Source organism: Scylla paramamosain, chromosome 33 (genome assembly GCF_035594125.1).
Source record: "Scylla paramamosain isolate STU-SP2022 chromosome 33, ASM3559412v1, whole genome shotgun sequence".
Lineage (NCBI taxonomy): Eukaryota > Metazoa > Arthropoda > Malacostraca > Decapoda > Portunidae > Scylla > Scylla paramamosain.
In genome coordinates this window covers 7,954,868-7,980,723 of record NC_087183.1, presented here as the reverse complement: position 1 = coordinate 7,980,723, position 25,856 = coordinate 7,954,868, and the positions used below count along the sequence as shown (strand labels likewise).

Here is a 25,856-nt window from a genome sequence, read left to right as displayed (position 1 = left end):
AGCCAGACTAGATACTAGATCGTGTCTGGTATTTATCCTATTGTATTTACCAATTTGTATATTTTACAGGATTTACGTCACACTCGTAATGTTCTGTCTTTTAGTAAACAATAATCATATTTTCTTTGAATTTATGTATAGTGTTTACACACGCTACCTCTTCTGGCAGTAATTCTATATATTTATTAGTCTATTTGAAAAACTGTATTTTTGTATGTCTTTGTCTCTTCTTTTTCTCGGTTTTACTTCATGTCACCTTAATGTTTCATTTCCTATTGTAAAGAAATGGTGTGTGTGTGTGTGCGTGTGTGTGTGTCATCTCCAAGACACGTCATCTTTCCTCCTTCCCTTCCACCCCCGCACACTCAAATCCACAATTTTGGCATCTTTTTACCGCGCTTGCCATTCAAAACACATGGCACATAATTTTTTGGATGTAAACTAGTGTCTGGAGTGTGACAAGTCCTTGTGGGCATTATATACTTGATAAGGTTGTCCTGTATATGTTACGGTAAGATCTAGAGAGGTGGTGTTTAGAGTTACGTTATTTGGGTTACTGGGAGGCGTGTGTTGCCATAATATCCCAATACACACTCAAAGCATCCTAAAGCATATTCAAATCACTCCAAAACACACTCAAAACATCGCTTAATACGACAAAACTCATCCAAAACACACCAAAAACACGTTTTAAAACATTCAAAACACACTCAAAACAACCCATAGCACTCAGAAATACCCACAATATTCATCCGAACACACCAAAAACACGCTTAAGATCTTAAACACCTTAAAACACCCCAAAACTCATCAAGCACACTAAAACATACTCAAAACATCCAAAACACATTCAAAACACCCTACAACATCACAGAATGCGCCCCAAACACACCCTAACAGATCCAAAACTACCTGCTGACACTCAAATACACCCAAAAGACCCCACACAAGCCAAAACTCACCAAACACACTTAAAACATCCAAAATAAACCCAAAACAAACTCACAACACTTCAATATAGCCCCAAACACACCAAAATACTTCACAATATACTCAAAACACCCCACACGACTCAAAACACGTAAAATATAACTAAAACATCCTAAACTGCATTAAAAACACCCGAAATTCACCTAAAACAAAATGATAACAGCAAATATACATCCAAAACACACTTAAACACACCCAAAACACACTCTAAACACACCATAACACTCCTATATACATCCAAAATACGTAAAACACCCAAAACACACTAAATATTACAGAGAAAGGCAGCACAGCAAGGGTAACTAAGCTAAATATTGTTTACCTGTTTTTCCTCCTCCTCCATTTCTCCTTATTTCTTCCTCCTGCTCCTTCATTTCTCTTATTTTCTTCCTTCTTCTATCACTATCTACACGCCTGAGTTAAGAAACAGCTGGAAATATCTGGAAAACACTGGAAATTACGGTAAATATTAACGATCAGACACGGAGCAGAGCGAGTCCCTAGTCCTTGATGACGTTACAGGCGAGGTGCCTCCAGCCCACTGGCTTACGTACGTAACGTATTTAATTTTGAAATTGACTCCTAGAAAAAATGAAGCTAGGCTTGAATGCACTGTAAATTCTGATTTGACAATTACTTTAATTAATATTCACAATATCAAAACATTTTCAGCTTGAGTAGTTATAAAGAAATATTAATATGAAATATGTAAAAAGTGTTGGAATCTTTGACTCCATTAAAACCATTGAAAAGTCCACCCATTTCACTTTACACCACTAAAAAAACACTTTAAAAAATCTGAACTATTTTTTCAAAGAATGCAAACTTAGTTACATGCTGAAACAGAGAAATAAAATATCTAAAAACGGTAACAATCACCACTTTTAACGGGATTAAAAGCTATTTCAAAGACCACATACTTAACTGAACAGGAACGCAAAACACTTTAAAAATCACAAACAATTTTTTTGAAACAAGAAAACCTTCATTACAGTCTCAAGTAAAAAGGGTGGGTAAGAAATCACCGTAGAAACCGCCCTTTATTTACGTAAAAAACAACATCTAGTTCAGCACATTTACTTAACTGAAGCAAGAAAAACAATTCAAAAGCAACGAAATATTTTTAGAAATCATAAAAACTTAGTATAGAAGCCAAAAAAAAGTCATTCAGAAAAATAAAAAAAAAATATTGGAACCAACAAGCTGGCACAGGCAGCAATCCATCATGGCGCTCTCGGCCGGCGACTTCAGTGGAGGAGCCGGCGGCCATGTTGCCTTATTTATCTTTCATAACACCAAAGGCAGGCAATAGCGGATTTATCTGATCAGCGGATATGAAGCTAGACATGTGGTTCCATCTCGTGACATGTTTGGCTTACAATAAGAGAGAGACTAAGTAAATAATAGCTGAAAACAATGACGCCCAGCCTATACCTCAGATTGTTTACATTTTGACGAACCTTAAACATTTGGCTATATTTTCAACTGTTTCCAGACTCAGCCATAAACAAGACCTAAAAATAAGTCAATAACCTCAAAAAATACCTAAATAACGAATAATGAAACCTAAATAAAGGAGTACAACAATATAGGGAGGAGGAGGGTGTTGTAGTGAAAGCAATAAGGCTGAATGAGGGAAGATTGGCACTGCTAGGCTTACCTTACGTACTCGTGCCTCTGATTCTGCTTGGCGGTGCTCGGTGCAGGGAGAAGCTGCCAGGAATACGGTGACACTAGTTAATAGAACGTGTGGGGCAAGACTGACTGGTGCTAACCAAAACACCAGCCAGGCCTTCCCTCCCCAGCGCCACCTGTCTGCTCCTCAACACACAGTGACACACACACACACACACACACACGCAAACAAGGATGAGTGGGAGGGGTAACTATCATGACGACTCTAGTCTCGCTATCAGTATGTCTGTGTGTGTGTGTGTGTGTGTGTAGACATTCTATTATCTACTTTTTTCTTCTGCCTCTTCCTCTTCCTCTTATTCCTTTCCCCTCCTCTCCTCCGCTTCTTCCTACCCTTCTCTTCTCCATTTCCTCTCCTTTTCCTTCCTACTTCCTCATAATATGAGAATACCCATGAAAAATTACATGTTGCCTATGATGAGAGAGAGAGAGAGAGAGAGAGAGAGAGAGAGAGAGAGGAGAGTGTGAGTGACCTGACTACAGTCCTTAACGAGGGGTTACGTGAAGTGTGCGATCTCTCTCTCTCTCTCTCTCTCTCTCTCTCTCTCCTTTTATATAGCATAAAAGCCGTAACATGCACATTGTAACGAACAAACTACTGCATAATTAGTTAAGTGGTAGCTGTTTAATTAATGGTTATATTACCGGGTTTACATTAGCAAGGAGAAAAGTAGGTAAGCCAGGATTTATATTATTTTATTTTTGTATTTATATTATTTATATTATGATATATGTACAGGAGAAGTCGTACCTATCTATGTAGTAGTGTTACTGTTACTCTAATTGTAAACTTTCTTTTATAATAATAAACTCGATATTTGATACGTCAACTTTTGTGGCACCTGATCGAGGCCAGTGCCGCCAGTTGGTATAGGTAGGCGGCGGCGGGTGAGCTGATGGTGGTGGTTCGGAGTGCAGGTGGTATCCTGAAACACATCTGGCCTCACCAACTTTATTTCAAAAGCTTCTACTTGAATTTATACGAATTTTTGAAGGTGTTTTTACAGTTCTAGTGACAAGATTTCTACATTATGAAAAGAAGCAGTCTTGAGAACACGAATAATCATGCCTGTGGCCTTTGAAAATAGTTGCGGTGAGAGAACAAATAATTTCTAGATACGGGCTCTGTTATTTTTACATTCAAGCACCTCTTACTGAACTAAACACCACAACACAGTTCCAGAGGATGACTACTGAATCAAGGTGGGTACAGCAGTGACAACCTGGCCTAAGTCAACCTTACCGATTTCACCATTACGTCCTCCTCCATTCTTCCTCCTACAACTACAAATACAATACAGGGTGATTCTCGAATTTATTAAATTAAATTAAATTAATTTAATTTAATTTAATTTATTATTATTATTATTATTATTATTATTATTATTATTATTATTATTATTATTATTATTATTATTATTATTGTTTCATTTGTATTTACTTATTTAACTATTTATTTGTTGAGCGGAGTTCATAACTCCATAAACACGTTTAGGGCTCATAATTTGTAGGAATTTCTGTGTTTGTCTTACTGTCTCATGTATGTGATATTTTGGTGAGGATGTTTTGCTAATAATGATTTTTAAACCTTCTTGGAATACTGAAAAAAGAAGTTAGTTTTCTACTAATGTTTATCTTATCACCAACATAATAGTCATTTTCTGTCTGAATTATACTCCATCAAGTTCATACAAGAGAAAATTATGAAGTGACCTAATTGAACTATAAACAGGAAAAAAAAAAAAAAGTCAGGAGAGAGTTCTTTGAACAACAGTGGAAAGCAGAGCCGAGTGTGGAAGGAGGGCGGCGAGGCTCAGCTGGAAGCGGGTCGCGGGCTGAGTGAGGCGGCAAGGACGAGTAGCAGACGACACGCTTGTTGACAAAGTCACAATAAACCTGTGGAGCCTCTCATCCCGCTTGCCATGGGCCCTCACATCCTCCCATGCTCCCTGCTGCTTCTGCTGTCATTCCTTTACAGCGTTAATGGCCTTGGAGAGGTTATATATGCCGTTAATGCAGGTAAATGTGACCGCCGTGGATGTTTTGGTGGGGAGGGCAAACAGGTATGGGAGGCAGGTGAGCGGCCGGGCAGGGGCGTTGTGTTCTCAAGGCTGCTCATTCATGGCTGCTCTCTCGGGACGGAAGAAGGAATATGACACATTTGAAAATTTGAACAGTTCTATACTTAGTTGGGAAGCATAGGTTTGCCATAATATAAAAACAAGCAGTGGGCATCCCTGACACGTCACCTGTGCATGTGGCGGCGATGCGGCCCCCCACGGCTGGCTGCAGGGGGTGTGTGCTATTTGTCTCATGATGTAGTAATATTCCAGTGCCAAAAGTTCACTTTTGTGACTCGGGCAGAAGAAAGGTTGACTTATGGAATATACTGTGTGACAATATAATATATATAGCTCTAATTTATTTATGTATTCACGATTTAATCTCAGTAATGGGTTCATCAATTTGATTTGCACCAAAACAAACTCTCATGTATAAATTAATACCTTGTACAGTTTTTTGTTATTAATAAAATTGATTTTATTGATGCAAAATGTGCACCAGAAATCAAAATGCAGACTGCTGTTTTAATGATATCAGATAAGTTTGTTGAACTCTTCAGGGAAATTATTAGGAATAATACTGTCTGTACTCTTCCCTCATATTACAGGCAGACTTTGTATTGATTTAAAGATACCATGGAGTCCTTGTGGTGTTTGAAGGAACTCACAGAAGTAATGCTGGTCCAACACTGCCATTAGTTGTGACCTCTTGACTGTTGGTGAGGATATAGTTTATTTCATATTGCAATTACTGTTGTACTATCATATGCTTCTTCCCATTAAGTCTTGGGCAAGTAAGAAACTTGGTCATGTATTACCATGTATTATCAAGCTTTAGCCAAACCACAAAAAGTATGTATGTAATGTAATAGTTACTTACTTTTATTATGTATAATGTAGCTTTTGCATTCAAGTAGAATGAAGAGCAAGAAATGGCCATAGATATTAATTTACTTTTTTCTGGTGTATTTAAAAACTGTCAGTTGTTACTGTCAGCCTCATTCATACAAAATGCCTTATAATGTACCTCTTCAAGAATATATTAGAGATGACTACAATAGCATTTACAATTAACTAATTAGATACTAACATCCAAGAGCAAGTTTTAGCTTTCAGAAACCTGTGCAGAATGTACTAATATATATATATATATATATATAATATTGTATTCCAATGAGTTGATCATAGAGTAAGATAACTGGATGTAGTGTCTGTAATCCAGTGTAACGAGATGCTGCTTACCCTAGCTGAGTAGTAGGTACGTATAAGATAATCAATGTCTTTTTAGTACATTTGAGAAAGAATATGCACTGTAGGCTACATGAACTCTGCAGACAGGTATTCTTTAATACTTTCATATATACATATTTGCCTGATACACACACACACACACACACACACACACACACACACACACACACACACACACACACACACACACACACACACACACACACACACACACACACAGTAGGGTATGCGACAACAAACATGATTTGTTCCATTGTTGCATTTGTTGTGGGAAATTTGTGTCATGGCAATTGAAGAACCTATGGGAAATAATTAATTGGTTCCAGGGAACCAGAAAATAATACCAAAATTCCACAATAAAAAAAACAAACATCAAAACAAGCACATTTGCATTAGTAAATATGAGATAACATGATATTTGCCTACTGTTGGCATCATGCATATACATACAGGAAAATACATATTGGAAATCCTGCCTAAGTCAGAGCTCTCTCTCTCTCTCTCTCTCTCTCTCTCTCTCTCTCTCTCTCTCTCTCTCTCTCTCTCTCTCTCTCTCTCTCTCTCTCTCTCTCTCTCTCTCTCTCTCTCTCTCTCTCTCTCTCTCTCTCTCTCTCTCTCTCATAAGTATTGGGATAATACTGGCTCTTTTCCAATCTTGAGGAACATTGCCATCATTCAGAAGTTCAGGAGTGTTATATCAGCACAATTTGATATTGTAAAAGGTGTTCCCATGTTTTTGTCTTTTCTGTATTAATGAACTTGGCAGAATTACATTACATATATGAAACAAATTCTTCATAAATATAGCAAATGTGTAGTGAGAGATTGTTGTCATAAGTATGGTTTAGTGTAAAGTAATATAACAATACTGTTTTCTTTTAAAACTTATTAATAATGCAAATTTTACATTATAGTAATACAAAATGACTTTATTGATGTGCATAATTGAGATTACCTTGTCCCACAGGTGGAGAGGCACACATAGATGTTTATGGTGTGAGGTATGAGAAGGACCCACTGACTGGGAAAGTCGGGACAGCATCTGACTTTGGCAAGCAACTAGTCATTGGCAGAGTACCTCCCGGAGACCAGGTGAGAGAATGGCCCAGGTCACGTGCAATATGACCACTAATATTTACTTTGTTGTAATATAAAGGATCTGACTCAGACTTGTGCTGTCCTATTAAATGTTAAAGTTCTGGATGTTCTTCATTTACACCACCTCAGCATCTGACACATTGCAAGTATCACTACCCTTATTTAAAGGCTAAATGTCTTGACATTTCTTCTGGAATTTTTTAAATTTATTTTTTAAATTTTTTTATTATTTTTTTTATATACTGCTTATTCTTCCATGATACCTCATCAGAAGGCCCTTCTCATTCACATGTTTGAATCCTCTTACTGCTTTGAACATGGTAGTCAAAACCTCCTCTCCCTTCTTTACTCCAGCTTTGTATGTTTTAGTTTATTCAGTCTTTCCTCATATACTTATATCAGCTACTTTAGACTAGGCTTGGCACCAATATAGCTGCAACTCTTTACCTCCTCTAATTTCCCTGCATGTTATTTTCTGTATGGTGATCAAATTCATATATCTAAGCCAGGATGCTGCTGACACAATATGCTAGAATGAATTGCATCTAATACAGCTGGTTAATTTACCACCAAGTCACACTGTGATGTGATGTGGAGAACTCAAATACCTAAGGCAGGGGTGGGCCTCAACAAGCCATAGAGAAATTCATAATGTGGACCAGGATAACTACAGTGAAGGGACAAGGAACAGGTTGCTGCAACCCATGCCACTGCCACCACCAGCTGTTTAGCAGCTGACCTGTACTTGCATACTTGACAACTGTGCAATTCTCTTTGCTACTTGCTGCAGTGATGGGACCCATGCTTATGCCATTAGAAAACTATTTATCATTTGAATTTAATGATTAAGGCCACAATGTTGCACCTCCTGGGGAAGATATGAAGATTGGATGGACTGAAATGTAGGTGCTAATGAGGTGTTATAAACTGTGAGCATCTGCAGCTATGTGCGTGTAAACAATGGTTCAGCATGACTTTTTAATGGTTGTTACTGTACTGTGCCATTAATCTAAGGCTAGTATTAATATTTAATGGTGTCCACTAGTATCTAAAATCAACGAGATGATGAGGTGATATTGAATGTGAACATTCATGAGCTGTGTGTATATAGTGAATCGTGGTTTTCAATGATTGTTACTGTACTGTACTGGATTTTATGAATTAATATTTTAATATTTCATGTATTTAATATTCCTATGTATTTTGCTATCTTCAGTTATATACATAAAAAAAAAATTGTGTTGTATTTTGTCTGGATATTGTGTGTCCTGTCTCAGTCAGTTTAGAACCATAGTAATTTTTGCCATTGCTTTCATTAAAACTCTAATATGAATCACATGTAGTACAGGTCTTTAGTGGAATCTCCTCCCTTAATAACAATAATGTGGCTGTATCTCTTGGGTTCCTTGCTCCTTCCTGGTGTGTTTACCAGTGGCCACAGCAGAAAATTTTCTTATCTCCCCATCTGGTGTTGTGGGTAAAAAAAAAAAAAAGTTTCAAGCTGGGCTTGGCTATTACTGCAAAAGTTTGTGGAAGCTCTTGGAACTTCTTACTAAAAACTTAAGGATGGTTGAATTATGGTAAATACACTGCTTATTTTTGCTAAATTAAATCATATCCATCTATTGCAGGTTTTGTATCAGACTGAAAGGTATCATCATTCAACCTTTGGATATGAGATTCCTCTGAAGGGTGATGGGGAGTATGTCCTGGTTCTTAAATTCTCCGAGGTGTACTTTAATGCACCTGACCAAAAGGTAAACTGCTCTTTCATTTTACCTTTTTCAGATACACATATACTTTAGAATATCTAGAGGTTATAAAACCATTTGATATTTCATTAATGAAATAGTAAATTGGGAGCAAGGGAATTTCTATAATTGATTTTGATTTTGTTATTAGTGTGTCACTATGACAGGAGGATTTGTGATATATTAATCTAAGTATAAAAGTTATGTTACTACTTGCTTTAGTGCTTTTCTGCAACTTAGTTGTCCTTCTTGCTTCATTATTGTCTGTTTTGTAAGTCTTTTTAATGACCAGTTTGCTCGTCCAAATCAGTTTGTGTGCAAATCATTGAAAATGTACATGTGCAACTTACTGTTAATGGAAATATAAAACTATTATGATGTTTTGAATTTTGTATTGATTGCTGAGCTCCAAGAAATACAAAAAGAATGTTATTAATGTTTCAGTTAAGGTAATTTATTACAATGTTGGTTCCTCAACACTGCATTGCTCTCCAGGTATTTGATGTGGTAATGAATGGTGAACTCACGGTGGTCCCTGCGCTGGACATTTTCCTGCGGGTAGGACGAGGTGTGGCACATGACGAATATGTACCATTCACGGTGGCAGGCAACACGTTGGTAGTAGGAGGCCAGGAGAGCCCTCTTAGGGGTAACAAGGTCAAGGTGGAATTTGTCAAGGTATGTTGGAAATTCACATAGGAAGTGTAATGTGCTGTACTGATGTGGGGGGGGTGGAAAGTCATGAAAATGTGTAATGAATTTATAACATTGAGACTTATTCTGTTTACATTTATATGAAGTTCTACAAAGAAAGCCAAGTCAGGCAGATCTGAAGGAGATCCCCTAATTATGTAGAATTGAACCTGAGGTGTAGTAGCATTGTATATTTCCTAGAGAGCATAGACAAGGTATGGCATCTCCAATCGTGGAAATTATTCAATATATAATTTGATCACATTGTAATAGAGTGGTTTCTACATTTAAAGTGTTTAAGATATGTGAAATTAAGAATAATGCATATCACATATTTAACAAAATTCTTTCAGATATTCTTAGATGATGTGCTTTGGTACCTTGAGAAGATGGCTTGCCTGAAGAAGTATTAACTACCTTTGTTTTTTTAATTGTTATGTTAATTATGCTAAATTCAGATGATGTCTGCGTATTTGAATATATCCCGAGGCTATTCTGGTATTGTTATTATTGCTCAGCTAATGTACAAGGGAAATTATTAGATGGTATACACATCAAATTCTTAAAATTTGCAAGAGTATGGGTCTAAAAATCTTTTGAGTTGAAAAGAAACTTTTGATTTCCAGAGATCTGTTTCATACCAGTTTTGCAGATTCTGAAATTGCCAAAATTTGACACATATGTTCTCTAGTTATTACAACATATATGAATATACTACAGGACACTATGCATCACAATTTGCCTTTCATATCTCTCGATACTTTATTGAATTATATATTTTTTTATTTATTTATTTATTTTTTTTTTAGAATGAATGTATGGTGTTGCCATCATGGAAAACAGTTATATGTCATCTTTACTGAAGGACAGCTCAGCTATGTGACAAAATGGGGATGTACTTTGTGTTGCACAGCAGATATGCTATCCTGCATATTTAAAGGCTAGATGCTCCCACAGTATACTTTTTTTCTCAAATGGTTGAGATAATTGATTTGATATACACCAATGTTGATGAGTGATCTGAATATGAGATGCCATTTGGAATAGTTAATATACTGAATGAAAGGATAAAGCTTAGGATATAAAGTTCAGTAACTTAATGAAAGTAGTGGAATGAAAATAGTTTGTTCACAAGACTACAGGAAATGTATGAATTTGAGGCCAAGATTAGCTGTTGTAGTAAGAACTCAAGTGATATATAAGGTGCTTTTTAAGGAAGGTGCAGTCGTATTTCTAATGTGAAAGTTCTCTGATGTGTAAGGCTATGCATCTGTTTAGGTTGTATGTTGAGGAAAATGAAATTATTTGACAGTATATGCTAATATACTTACTGATATCCCTTCTCCTTTCACAGGGTTATAAAGACAATCCAAAAGTGAATGCCATTTTTGTGATAAAAGGAAGACTAGATGGTAAGTTACCTCAATGAGTTTATATATATATATATATATATATATATATATATATATATATATATATATATATATATATATATATATATATATATATATATATATATATATATATATATATATATATATTATTCTGAGTTTTCAAAATCAAGAGCAATATGTATATCATTGTTTTCAGCATTGGTTCATAGTAATATAATATATATAAATAGTTTACCCTTAAATATCAGGCACAGCTTACCATAGTCATCTCCTGACATATACATATTTGCCTGAAAAATAAGGTTGTATAAATGTGTTCCTTTATCATATATCTATCTGTTCATTTATATACCAGGTTGACATTACCATAAAAGGGAATAATTGAAACAAGCCACCAACAAATGCATGGGTGCATACACATGTGTGTCACATACAGTCTCTCTCTCATTTGCACAAAGATATAAAGTCTCTCCATCAGAAGCTGACAGCAGAACTGGGTTACCCATGTAGCATCATAATAGATTTTTCTACTATTTATATCTTAACTGATCAGATGATTGGACCAGATATATGTGGAACTTCTGTAGAGGTCCCCAAGGCTGTGTCCCATTCACAGTTGTGTTTCATCTATCCCTGTCATGCACATCCACTCTTTCTTGCTCCACAGACATCTCTTTTGCATCAAATGCTTTCTTAATATTGACCAGCCATCCTATTCCTGGTCTTCCCCTTAGCCTTACACTTTTTTTTTCTGTACCAGTCACATTTTAATTCTCAACATGCTTAAACCTTTGTAATGTTACCTGGTTTGCTCATTCACCTCATATATCTCCTATTTCACATACATTCCTCTGACACATCTCCATTACATTGTCACCTTTCCTCATTTCTTTTCTATTTCATACATGTTCTTCATCTATCACCTCTTTTCTCCTGCTCCTCTGCTCCATGCTTCTGCCTCATACTGTGTAATGAGTACCAGTATACCTTCATGCATTGTTTTTTTAATTAATTCCAAGTGACCTACAACTAAATATTTGATTAATTCTTCCTCACACTTTTCTTGCTTCATTAATTCTAAATTTCATTTCATTAACTATTCTTTTCTTTATAACAACTTAAAATAGTCTATCTCCTTACCCAGCTTGTTATTGAGTACCTACATTCACTCTCCTACCATCTGCTATCTTTGTACTCTTTATTATTTTATTCTTTGTTTCATTCACTTGCACTGTCCTCCTTTCATGTAGTATTCTAACTTTTTCTATAAGCTATCTTAATGTCTTCTGTCAGTCAACTACCAGTACAGTAGTGCTTGTGTATGTAGACATCAGCTGATTTTTGTTGCTGTGTTTACCATTAACATTCATAAAACTCAGATCTTTTCTAACATGCTTGCATTCACTTCTCTTCTAACACCATCCATATGATATTAAATGATCAGTGGGACATTTCATTCTTGTCACAGCCATAATCAAACAGGAAACCATTCCTGTTACATTCTACTCAAACTCGTGTTCTACTATTTTCATAAATATTTAAAAAATCTTATCAAGTACATAAAGACAATAATCTCAGGATCCATATCCTCTTTCACATTCAATAATCTCTCACAGATGTTGTGCCCATCTCTGCAGCATCCATCTCATTGAACAGTCTGGCATCCTTTGCCCTCACATTTGTTTCTTTCCCTGATGTTCTCTTTTGTACCATCTTCAACTTTTAAAGAATGTTAATTTCAGAAGGCTTCTGTCTCACTTTTCATCTCTCATATGACCAGCTGAGATTATACTCACAAACATCCAATTTTTATTTTAGTTTTCTCTTTCATCCACATCAGTCATAATGAAACCTTCCATTTCAACACACTGTGCTACACTTGTAGCACATTTCTCTCACCCTTTCTTTCTCCACATCTGATATGATTTCTGTTGTCCTTTTAAATTTACATCCACTTTTCCCTGTCAGTCTTTCTCCTTTTACCCTCACAATTTTCAAATTCATAATAGTTCATAGACACAGTGAACACAGTTCAGAGAGAAATTAATATTTCATCCCCCTTTGTGATTTTTGTCATTGAAGGGAAATGTACAGAGGGGGTCACAGTTCCCTGGTCCCATCTCTCACTGTTACCTACTATGACATGCAGGCAATCTAGAGACATGACTTAGAGCAGCTTCTTTGGTTAATCACAGACTATTGAGAGTGGGTTGCCTCTTCCCTATGGATAATGGGGGAAAAATTAAGTTTACAATTCTGTATGAGAAATGTACTGTCAAGTTGCATCTTGCTATAACCATGTTTTCCTTTTTGAATATGGTTCTGAAGAATGATGTATGTATTTGACAGTTTTTTTTAAGATTCCAAGATTTATGAAGATGAGGTAAAACACAAGATACCCTCCAGGAGACTGCATTCTGGACTGACTATCTTCAACATGTTTCTGTCCTTATGTAGTCTTGCCTCATGCCAGTCATCATATTCTCATATTCCTCCAAAAAATATTTTGTTAACTAATGAGGTTTCATATATGCAACATTATGAAATTGAGTGGAATCAACATTTGTGTGTCTTGACACACAAATTACTTCATTGTTCTTTTCCTCCTTATTATCATGGGCACAACTCTCACTAGCTCTTTGACTGTAAGCAATCTCTCTCTCTCTCTCTCTCTCTCTCTCTCTCTCTCTCTCTCTCTCTCTCTCTCTCTCTCTCTCTCTCTCTCTCTCTCTCTCTCTCTCTCTCTCTCTCTCTCTCTCTCTCTCTCTCTCTCTCTCTCTCTCTCTCTCTCTCTCTCTCTCTTAGATAATCCTGTTGCTTATCTTAATCTATTCTGATTTTTTAATTAATTACTTGTAGTTAGGGTGGAATCAAAATTATACAGATTTTCCTCTCTACCATTAAAACAGATGTGCCAAAATTGCCTCCATTACCACGTGAAGAAGAGTTAGACAATGAAGTGGAGGAACCCCGTCAGAGTGCAACCCTTCAAAACACAAACACAAACCAGAATAGCAAACAACAGCAGTCAGCTAAGCGAAGGCCTAGCGGCCCTCGCACCCCAGACCCATATGCAGCTGATGACACAAGCTCCATGCTGCCTGTGTTTGTGGCCATTGGTGCTGCTATACCCATCCTCTTCTGCCTATGTAAACTGTGATGTTCTCACCTATTGATGCGTTTTAGCTCTTGGGTGTTGCATTGCTTCTCAGAGACCTCGTTTTGTACCCCAGCGACCTGCTCTTCTAGAGGTGTTTTGGGAACATGTGTGCAGATGTTCAAGTAGTAGTGTATATATTTGTTGCAAAATATATATATATATATATATATATATATATATATATATATATATATATATATATATATATATATATATATATATATATATATACACAGGATGTCCTGGGAGGAAAGTCTTACATTCTCAGAAAAGAAAGCTCAAGTCATTCTGGATTGGAAATTGGAAATTCTATGGTCAAATGCCATGGATTAGAAGTTGCAGGACATTTAAGTATGAATGCACATCAGTGGCAAATGGCTGCACGATGGCCATCCCACAAAATCCAGCTGGTCGCTCTTGCCATGTGGAGTTCCTTATGTTTTAGCTATTATTTGCTACAACAATGCACTAGATCCTTAAATTTATTTATATCATTATTTATGGAAACCTTAATGTGTAATGAAGTATCGGGAGGTTCCGTTATATGAGCATCTGATATATGAGAAACCAGTGATATGAGATGTCTAAATCAGGAACTATTTTCTTTATATGAGCACAAAATTCCTGTGATACGAACTTTGTTTCAAGATGAGTAAAATTACAAAGTTTAAAATGCACACCTTCCTGCACCCTCCCATTAACACATTTGGGTTGTACTGTATGATGATTCATATGTGCAGAGATGAGTTTGTGAACACTGGAAGAAAACCATACACTCCTCCCCAGTCCCCTGCCTACTGTGCATTTTCTGCCATTAACCATGCATTGGTAAGTGTTATACGTGTTTTATATGTTTAATTAATATGAAATCATGTTCTTTGTATGTTGTTTTCTCTTTCAGGCTGCTTTATCGACAGTTCTGTAATAATGGACACATTTGGTGCATTGGGTATCATATATTTTAGCTTTGGTATTGTATGTTTTAGCTTGGAAACTTAACTTTGACAAGGGTCACTGAACCTGACCCATTTTTTGCCATTAGCTACACCTTTCTTTATACGGAAATTCACTATATGAGCAATTCAAATGGAACCTAATTGCTCATATCACTGGGACCTCTCGATAACATCATTATCATGAAAATGCCCATCATTGGTGCCCTCTCCTCCTTTCTCCCCCTCACCAATTCTTTGCATATTCATATTAAAATTATCTGTAACTTCTAAATCATGGCCATTAAAAGCATCTGACTATTGAGCATCTCCGACTTAGAATGACTTGATCTTTCATATCTGAGAATATGTGACCTTCCTCCTGGGACATCCTGTGTATGTATATATATATATATATATATATATATATATATATATATATATATATATATATATATATATATATATATATATATATATATATATATATATATATATATATGCAAGATATATACATGTGCAAGAAGTTTTACCAGCCAATTGGAAAACAGTATTAGGAACCATTGAGTATTAATGTATGTCCTCCAGGTTGAGAGGTATTTTTTTCATTTAACTCCTCATTGGTGTATTATGAGTTTATGAAATTGCTTAATATTTCATGATAATATAGGTGCAAAGCAATGATATGGGGCAGAAATATTGGGTAAAAATTACAAGTTAGCAGTACATGGGGACACCTTGCCATATTTACTAGTCTTTCCGGTGCTCACAGACATCACTGGTACTTGGAGACCTTCTTTGCCTCCCACTCATTATTGTTTAAGTGATACCTAACCAAAGATTGCTGCCTGAGTATGGGGCTTCAGAGTCTTCTGGGAACCACATCGTGTGCCTGGTGCACTTCTCAAGTTGTGTTTGGCTGTTCATGGCAAATATTAATTTCCTTCATCACTGCATTTAATATTTTCTTTCTTTTGTATTCTAAGGGGATTACTGTATATTGTCAGGATGCACAAGGTTGCAGCACAATGGTGGTGGTGGTAGTGGATATTGCAGGGCACACAATTATATGATATTTGCCTGTACAGTATTTTTGTACAACTTGCTCATTCCTTTCATCCAGGTTTTCCAACCAGTAATAAGAAAATTCTCTAAATATTGTTGTTATATTGCGTCCATACTTTAAGGGTGGCAAGGAAATCTTGGATATGATGAGAATCCATGTAGGTGATTGTAATTTATTTAATTTTATTTTGTTTATTTATTATTTATTTATCTTTTTTAATGCTTAGTTTGCTTTACTTAGCTTGCATAAATTATTGTTGTTCACATTCAGCAAAGCTTGGTTAGGGTGTCAACTTAGTTTTAGCATGGACAGAAGTTTTTACCAGAGGAGATGGGTAATTATTATTATTATTATTATTATTATTATTATTATTATTATTATTATTATTATTATCATTATTATTATTATTATTATTATTATTATTATTATTATTATTATTATTATTATTATTATTATTATTATTTCTTCTGCTATATTTTTTTTATACTATTATGTACTACTTATAATGCTATCAAATTCTAATGATAAACCTTTTATTGTTAATAGTAATAGTAGTACATAGTAGTAGAAGTTCTATTTCTATCACTGCTATTGTCACTACTGTAATTTTTACTACAACTACTACTGCTTCTACTACTACTACTACTACTACTACTACTACTACTACTACTACTACTACTACTACTACTACTACTACTATAAACTGCTAATTGGTTATTACTATTACTATTGTTATATTGACTGATATATCAAAGCCATGGGTGCATGTCTTCTTTAGGCATTGGGATTTACAATTGTATGATTGCATTATGTTGAAGCATGCAGCTGGATACAGAGCTGCTCTCGTAAGCTCATCAGTGATTGGACTGAGGCTTGAGGCAGTATGTCATTTAGTAAAAATTCAGGCTCTTTTTTTCTACAAGTTTCACTTTTATTTGCTGTTGTTCACTTATGTGATGTTACACTTAGTTTGTCTTCATCTTTAGATAGTAGTAGAATGTCATTGAGGTATAACAGTGTTGAAAAAAATTCAAAATGATTGAATGTTAATTTTGCAGGTTCATAATACCACTTTATTCCATGCTGATTCATAGAATTATCAAGCTATTCCTTAAACAAGTAATAATATAAAGTTGTGAATATGATTGCTTGATTAGATTTTTTAAGCAAAAAGGGAGTGCATATTTTCACATCAAGTTGTAGGCATTGGACAACAGTGATTCTGTGTACCATGTGTGACTGTGTGTCTGTCTCCTTACAATGTGGAGTCACTGTTACCCTCTGCAGGTTGGTGTAAAACACTGCTAACCTCACTTCTATTCTATACTATAAAAAAAATTTGAGGACACCATCATGTTCAGGAGAACTATGCCATATGGCACTATTTGTTCTTATAATAGGTTCTTAATTTGATGAAACATTAACATGGAATTAAGTGATACAGAAATTCATCACCACATTTTTTACTTCAAATTGTGTGATCTTGTTTTATTTTGTCAGTTTGATTTTTTTCCCACACTTGTAATTCAATATCATTTTATTGTCCAGAAATTAAGAAATCAAGTAAGGATTACACAATGAAAGTAAACTACAGTGAATAAAGATAAAGCTTGTATAGCCAGTACAAAATGACCAGAACTCATGGGACAATGAGTGTCATACTGCACAAATTGGTAACCTTTCTGTTTGAAATTATGAGTGGGGAGGAAGTTATTACATTGCAACTAAGATTGGTCTTTCGCTTGTCTCCAGATAGTGGAACAGATCCCATACTTGACATTGTCAGGAGCAGGGTCAGGAGGAGTATCCTTCTGATCACTCCATGTTTTGGCTTATGAAAATGATTGTGTTTGTTCCAGACTTAGTACTCTACTGTTGCATAATGTCTAGGAAATATACAAGCCAGGATAAAATAGTTTGAGTAGTATTTACTTAAGAATTTTGAAACAAAGAAATAAGCTGTGTGACTGTTGCCACCAAAAATGTGAAATGTGATAATATTTTGGTGAATAAGTGGTGCAACAAGCAATGTGAGGCTGTCCTTCACCATAAACAATGGATCATATGTTTCATATTGTACATATTTTCAAAAGACAGTTATGTTTATGATATTGATGTCAAGTATTGTCAAACATTTTTGTTTGGTCTATCATATAAAGGACTGACTTAAGTTGCACTGTAATAATTTCCTCCCAGTGGAAAAAGGATACCACCAATTTGTGAAATATGATCTTCATTGCCATGTGGTCTAGGATCATTTGTCATTGAATATAGGATAGAATTATAGGTCAGACTTTAGACTAAACAGGAGACATGCTACCTCAAGCTGCTGTCTAACCTGCAATAGGATTACAAAAAGCACCTAGCTTGAAATCTCATTGCAAGCTAGAAGTTAATAGAGAAAACTATTATCTTCCAGATAATTTTAACGTTTTTTTAATATTTTATATGAAACAAAATGGAAACAAGGATTAGTTTTACTGTATGAGTATTTCATTGTCTTTATTTTATTATGATATTTCTTATTTGTTTCTTGGATGCTACTTATGTAGGAAGAACATTGAAGAAAATTCATATATATTTATATAATGTAAATTAGTAGACCAGTTATCAACGTAAATAACAAAAAGTTTGGTTTTGGTTCCTTTCCCAAAATTAAACAAACTACTGAAAAAAAAAAAATAAATAAATGAAATAAATATATAAATAAGATTGGAGTTTGGTAAGCAGTATCTGGTGATGGAAATTAGCACACAAAACATCAGTTAGTCAGATCAAGCCTCATAATTTGGAATTAATCACAAATAAGAAAAAATGTCTGCTTATTCCTAGCCTCATCCTCATGATTGATGATAAAAATTACTTATATATTTGGTAATTTATGCTGCTATAAAATATTTTTACAGTAACTCCCAGAAGACAGTGAACTTTTTAGTATATGTGTACAAGTAACCTCATAAAGGAAAGTATGGATATAAGTGAAAAGACAATGATGGTAATAATATGAATGATTTCTACTTGTATACCATGTATATAGTAGCATCCAAAGAAAGAAGCAGAAAGTGGAATGATAAAAATAAGAATAACAAAGTCAAGCAAAGAGAATATGAAAGTAAAAAGTTTCAGGGAATAATTCCCAACTTTTTGTAATTTTTGCTATTAGTCACCTTTTGTAACACAATCCCAAAGTCTCCAAGACAGAAATATTAATGCATTTATTTTTATATACCAGTATCAGTTCAGTACTGACGGGTTAAAAAGTCACCAGTCTTACACACACTGCCGCAACATTCCCAGTGCTGGAACAAGAACAATAATAATAGTAATGAAAATCAACCTGCTTTGACCCAGCCAAGACAAGGGGACATGTCAGATTATAAGAATAAGAATGCAGAGGAGTGGGTTCCTGGTCCCTTTGCTCCGTCCCTTTCAGTCGCCTTATGCAATACGCAGGGAATATAGTGGCAGTATTCTTCCCAGCCATGGAATGTGCCATTTTTTCACACTTAAAATAATTAAATTATTAAAAAAATAATGATAGTAGTATATAATAATGATAATGATAATAGTAATAGTAATAATGATAATAACAGTAACAATGTATATCTATTCTCTTAATTTTTCATCTTGGTTTAAATTTTTTTTATGTTTTCTCTCCCTTGAGAATCATTAACTTCAGATGTATGACATGATATTGGACGGTAATTTTCAAGCAGACTTCCTAACATAGGGCCTCATATGTATATGGTCCTATGAATGAATGTTAGTGAGGATGTCTAATGAAATAATGCAAGGTGTTAGGGGCAGGTTATTATAGCAGGAGTGTAGATCTTTGCTTTATTCTTTGCATGGAAGTATTATTCACCATTTTTAACAGGATTTGTCTTGCATAATCTGCCTTTGAATTATAACAAAACTCAAGTGTGATCTCAGTAATATACTGGGAGATTTTGATTCAGTGAGATGGTAAAAATGTACTTCAGCATCTCAAATGCATGTGTGTAGGGGAGGGAGGAATGGAGAGCTGATGCCACCACCTGTAAGCATTTCTTGTAGGGGGTGGATGGGGATAAGTTAATTTTCAAGTGTGAGCAGTTCAGAGAAAATAAATAACTTTTAAAGGTGAATAACTTTTAAAGGATGGTAGTCCAGGATAGGAGAATAGCATAATGTTCAAAGATGAAGAGGAAGAATCTGAATATACAGTAGCTTAATGAAGTTATATATGCAAGCATGTTGGATTGGTGGAAGGCCTGTGTAAAATGAAGATGTGCTCTATTATCCAAAACTATTGTGCAGGCAGGAGATTACACAGACATTGGAAAGTGTAATGTAAGAGTGGATGCATGATAACAGGTACAGTTATCCAAATAAGTGATGTCATATTCTACAAATTATCTCAGGCAAAAAATAGCGGTATTTTGGAACTATCTCTTATGGCACCCTAAGTTCTCCTAGGTTTGTATGGAGCTTTTAACATCAAGCAGTTCATTATTCCATATATTTATTTTTATTTGGTATTTAGACAAGAAATTAATTTGACTTTGATATCATCTGGGCAACAGCAGTGGGATTTATCCATTCTGTCATTTCATTCTCATGATTAAGGATATTTTGTACACATTAGGGAAAGCATAGCACACATGGTGTACATAAGTGATTTGTGATCATGTTGGGAGGGAGGGAATGGAAGGAACATGAAAAGTAAATACAGTGGAACCTTGGTTGTTGAATGCCTTTGATCTCAAGCATAGTGGTTCTGAACAAAAACACATTGGCTTCTGCAGTGAGTCTGAGTTCCTCAACAAGAAGACCAGTGTCTATGTACTACACATGCTGGGAAGCACAACAGGAGAGGGTCAGTCATACTTAAGCACCCTCCACTTCTCAAAATTGCATTGCCTTTTCTTGTATTTCATTGTTTTATTGTTTTTATATATTATTATGAAATAAGCTACCATGGGACCAAAGAAGGATAATGATGGCAACAAAAGTGAAAAGAGAAGTGATTACAATCATGTTGAGTCAATTAAAGAAATCACTACCAAACATGGGAATGGCCTTTGTGTTTTGAATATTACTGTGTTGTTTGGTATGGCAAAATCAACAATTTGTACAGTTATTTGGTGCTTTTATGGAAAGGAACTCCTATTCCAAACAATGGCATCTCTTTCCCTTCCTCACTGTCTTTCTCATATATATCTTATTTATTTTTTATTGTGTGTATTGTTTTTGTGTAAGATTGAATGATTTTCATTGTTCTTATATATAAATTTATGTATGAAGCACCTCTATGGTTCAAGAACAGATTAATCCATTTCATATTAATTATTATGGGAACAAACTGTTTCACTTTATGAACAGCCTTTGGGGTTGTATTAAAGTTGAGAACTGAGGTCCACTGTATGAGTGGGTTATGAAATGGTGCAGAATTGGCTTCACAGTGAGATATGAGCCAGAAGTTGAGAGAAGATACTGGAGATGGAAGTGAGGTATAGTACATATGAAAGAACAAGAAGCTAGAATGGGGGTCACATATATTGTGGGAATTTATAATGGAAGAATATGAGACAGCTTTAAATAGTGTGTGGAAATGAACCTTTGTCATGCCACAATCATCATGTGAGGAGAGGTTCTTGGAGTGGAAATGTTAAATATCTACGACTTGATTTAACCTTTGCTGAACTACTATGTATTTTTAAACAGAACATTCCCATAAAGTGACATGGAATAAAGCAGAGCTACTTCTGTGAAAACACGGCACATCATATGAAAGTGTACAAAAGCCTATCATAATTTTTTGCTCGTATCGTATTGTATATTTATGTGTTGTGTTTTGCATTTTCTATGATTTAAGCAAATTCCTTTTTGTAGAATTACTGTTTTGATATGTTTAATTAGTTGGTTATACTGATTCTTCATGAATGGAGATCCCTTGTTATACCAGTTTTCAGTTGCAACTGCAATAATAATGGGTGTTTGATTATGTAGTTTTAAAGTCTATTTTTGTTGTGTGTGTGTGTGTGTGTGTGTGTGTGTGTGTGTGTGTGTGTGTGTGTGTGTGTGTGTGTGTGTGTGTGTGTGTGTCTGTGTCTGTGTGTGTGTGTCTCATGTATACTGATATTTTGAGTATGCAATGTAAGAACACTTACTCAAGAATTCTCTTACCCCACATCAGCACCAGTTAGATCCCCCGTGAAAGAATGGGAGCTTTATCATAACACTACTGGGTACCTGGCTATTCTGACATGACATTTTCTCATCAGCCACCATAATAATAGAGGTAGGTCACTATACCTTCACTGCAGATTATCAGCACCTCAAGGTTTTTATCTCAGCATGACACACCTTTTATTATTGATCTATTTTTCTTGATAGGGACTTTGAATAGTATTTTTATTTGGGATATTTCACTGATGCTTTTTTTTTTTTATTCTACTGTCTTGTACTGTGACTAGGAAGTTTATTTATGAATATTTGTCACCTGTGTTTTAGGAAAATCTTGCAGTGGGCTGTTGATTTGATTAATAAGTTGGTGTTAAAATTGAAATTGCACATGTATACTCAAGAGCATTCTTGTATTCTGGAGTTGATGGTACGTAATTTTGTAAATATGGTAATGTCAAATTAATGACCTGAAGGTATTGTACTTGTACTCAGTGAAATGCATTTTATTTAAAAAAAAAAAAATCTATGGATTAAGCTTACCAAAAGGGAGATATACTTGAGCTGCAGATGGCTGATTTGAGAGTAAGTAATGCAACCAGTCTTCTGTGCTTTGAGTCACAAATTTTATTTTTGTTCTTTTCATTGTATGTTCAGCATCTAGTGTCCATTTAGGATTGCCTTAAATTCTCACATGAGTCAATCGTATTCATATTATAAACGTCTATACTCAGCCTCATGACAACTTTTCATTGATGACAAGAAATAAACCAAGTGCTTGACACCCTTAACAACAATGATCTGTTTCATAGCAAATCTGTTTCATAGCAAAACTTCAGTCATGTACTGTAGGAATCCACAAGAAAGTATATCAGATCAAAGCTGCAATACTCTTATAAATCGTGGTTTAGTGTATGTTGATTGTTATTTTTGGGAACAAAATTGTTTTGATCAGAAATCTTAATAGAAAATTTAAAATCTTGATTTATGGACACTCAAATTATATTTTAGGTGTCAGGTACATGATAAATAATTTAGAATACTTGTAGCCATGTAGCTTCTCTACAATTACTGAGGACCGTATGTAATGACAGAATTCAGTGATAACTTCAAGTTCTCTAAAAGATTTATACTAATGTATTGCCAGCTTTGGGGTCTGACTAATGTTATTTGGATTTTTTTCAATCATAATTCAGTTATATATATATATATATATATATATATATATATATATATATATATATATATATATATATATATATATATATATATATATATATATATATATATATATGTTTTTAATGAGTAGTGGTGGTGGAAACATTGTCCAGTACTCATATTGGCTTTGTTCTCTCCAAGGACTTATAGTGAGAATGATGTGCCATTCCTCATGCCTTTCTCTCTATTGCTGTTAATAACATTGTTTTTGAACTTCACTTAAGTGCAAATGCACATAGGAAGTTGATCTTGGTGCAGGGCAGTAAAGGAGCCCATCATAAGGAAAAGACTATTATACAACAAAGACTCACAAAGAGAGAAAGTAATAATTATCATACACTTACATGAAGGAGTGGATAGCTAAGTAACATCAGAAGAATATTTAAGAGTGTAACTAAAAATTTTGGGGTTTGGAGTGGCTTGTCTCCTTGATGAGGCCCACCAATATTAGATGAGGTTTGATGCTAGAGGCCAATTTTCAATTAATTTGTACCTGAACAAAAGCTTATTTATTATATGTAAAAGCTAGTACAGTGTTGTAATTACATTTTGTTGACAGACCAATTTTTTTTAAGGATTCTCTCTCTCTCTCTCTCTCTCTCTCTCTCTCTCTCTCTCTCTCTCTCTCTCTCTCTCTCTCTCTCTCTCTCTCTCTCTCTCTCTCTCTCTCTCTCTCTCTCTCTCTCTCTCTCTCTCTCTCTCTCTCTCTCTCTCTCTCTCTCTCTCTCTCTCTCTCTCTCTCTCTCTCTCTCTCTCTCTCTCTCTCAACCTTAGCTATGTCACTGGGTGTGGTAAACCAAAAAACACCGTAAAGAGCATGGTAATTTAGAGAACTCGGTGGTAGTGACACGGAAGGAAAGTAAATAGAAAGTTGCATAAAAGTGGGAACAGTGATCATTTGAGCAAGTAAAGAGGGATATAATGCTAAGCAGAGAGGAACTCCCAGCCATGTTTTGGCCTCCTGCAATGAAAAAAAAAAGAAAAAAACTTGCAGTAAAACAGATTGCCTCTGGACATAAGATAATTTAATAAATAATTTAATAGACTTTGCTATGATGCAAAGTGATTGCCATTGTGTATGCAAAATCCAACCATGATATATTGGTTATGAAAACAGTTGTGTTTCATGTGCACTTTTACCTTGTTATTTATTCAGACATATAAGTTATGGGTCACTTGAGATGTGACTGTGATGTGCAAACACAAAGTATAATGTTACATGTAGGACTTGTGTAAATCATTGACTAGGGTACTTAATAAATTTATGGAAATCGATGCTGATTTTTCATCTTCTAAGGTTATATTAGAAAGCTACCAGCAATATGTAAACAAAATGGATCTGGATTTTCCAGAATTAAACATTGAGGTGACTTGTTTTGATCATTTCTAACAGGTTCTCAAAAGTGAAGTTGGACTTTTGGAGAGTGTTTTCATGATTTTAGTGATGCTGTATGGTCAGTGGGAAAAACTATCCACGAGAACTCGCCACATGATTCTGCTGATGTTTGAAAATCATCCTAAATAGAGTGCAAAGCATTTCAGAATATGGCTCTTGGATTGAAGTGCTGTGAAAGCTGTAAAGTTTATCTTGGTGCAGTGGAATGTGGGGCAAGATTTATTGGGAGCCATTGCTTCTCCACTTCTGATCTTCATAGCTTTGTTGCAATCGCTTCTTTGGATCCTCCTCCTCTTGCTCTTTTCCTTTGCCTTTTTCTTTTATATTAGTTATTGCAAAATTCTCTCTCTCTCTCTCTCTCTTGGTATCTCCAGTTGATGCAGTTGTAGGCTGGGTTCCCATTCTGTCACGAATTTTGAAGTCATTGTCAGGGATGTAAAAAACTTCCTGAGTGTAGATGTCAGTTGGGTACTGTGAGTGCTCATCCATATTATGTAGGTTCTTGGGTAGATCTTGAATCCTTTGGTAGTTGTTGGAATTGGTGGCTGTTGACCACTCATCTTTATAGTTTTGAGTCATCAGTATTGTGGAGGAGTGTTGCATGCCACTCGTTTAGTTTACACAAGTCACAGGTGATGGGACGTTTTTGCCAATCGGAACACCACTCTAGTGGTAGGATACAGGTTTTACACCAGACTTCACTTCTATATGTTTTCACAGAAAAATGCTTGTCCAAGTTTGAAGAAGATTTGTGGAACCTTGCGGGTGTGGTGTTCATTGTTGCCAGCCAGGGCAGCGACTGAGTTCATCTGTGGAGACATATATATATATATGTATGAGTGATTGAGTGATGGTATGGTGATTGTGTTGAAGGAATGATGTCAATGTTGGTCATCACTTCATTTATGTAGTAGTGGTTGCATCACTTTACTTGTGCATGGCTTACCTTGTTGGAATGAAGGAATGATGCAGAGGGCAGGTAAT

At 35.2% G+C, this 25,856-nt stretch overlaps 1 protein-coding gene and 1 long non-coding RNA gene across 2 annotated transcripts in view; one reads left to right on the top strand and one right to left on the bottom strand.

The window, feature by feature from the left end:
* Window positions 1–4,408: 4,408 nt before the first annotated feature.
* Window positions 4,409–22,225, top strand: LOC135089589 (malectin-A-like). The gene is made up of 6 exons (XM_063985367.1): window positions 4,409–4,704; window positions 6,967–7,091; window positions 8,729–8,854; window positions 9,344–9,526; window positions 10,896–10,953; window positions 13,845–22,225. The coding sequence occupies exons 1-6, from the start codon at window positions 4,608–4,610 to the stop codon at window positions 14,093–14,095; spliced, it is 840 nt and encodes a 279-aa protein (XP_063841437.1). The 5' UTR covers window positions 4,409–4,607; the 3' UTR covers window positions 14,096–22,225.
* A 2,507-nt stretch (window positions 22,226–24,732) lies between these two features.
* The window catches only part of LOC135089588 (uncharacterized), a 2,412-nt gene continuing 1,288 nt past the window's right edge, over window positions 24,733–25,856 (bottom strand). Inside the window, exons 2-3 of the long non-coding RNA XR_010261554.1 lie at window positions 25,819–25,856; window positions 24,733–25,681 (exon numbers count right to left, since the gene is read on the bottom strand). The exon at window positions 25,819–25,856 is cut by the window's right edge and continues 125 nt beyond it. This is a non-coding gene — a long non-coding RNA (uncharacterized LOC135089588). The remainder of the gene's footprint in view (window positions 25,682–25,818) is intronic.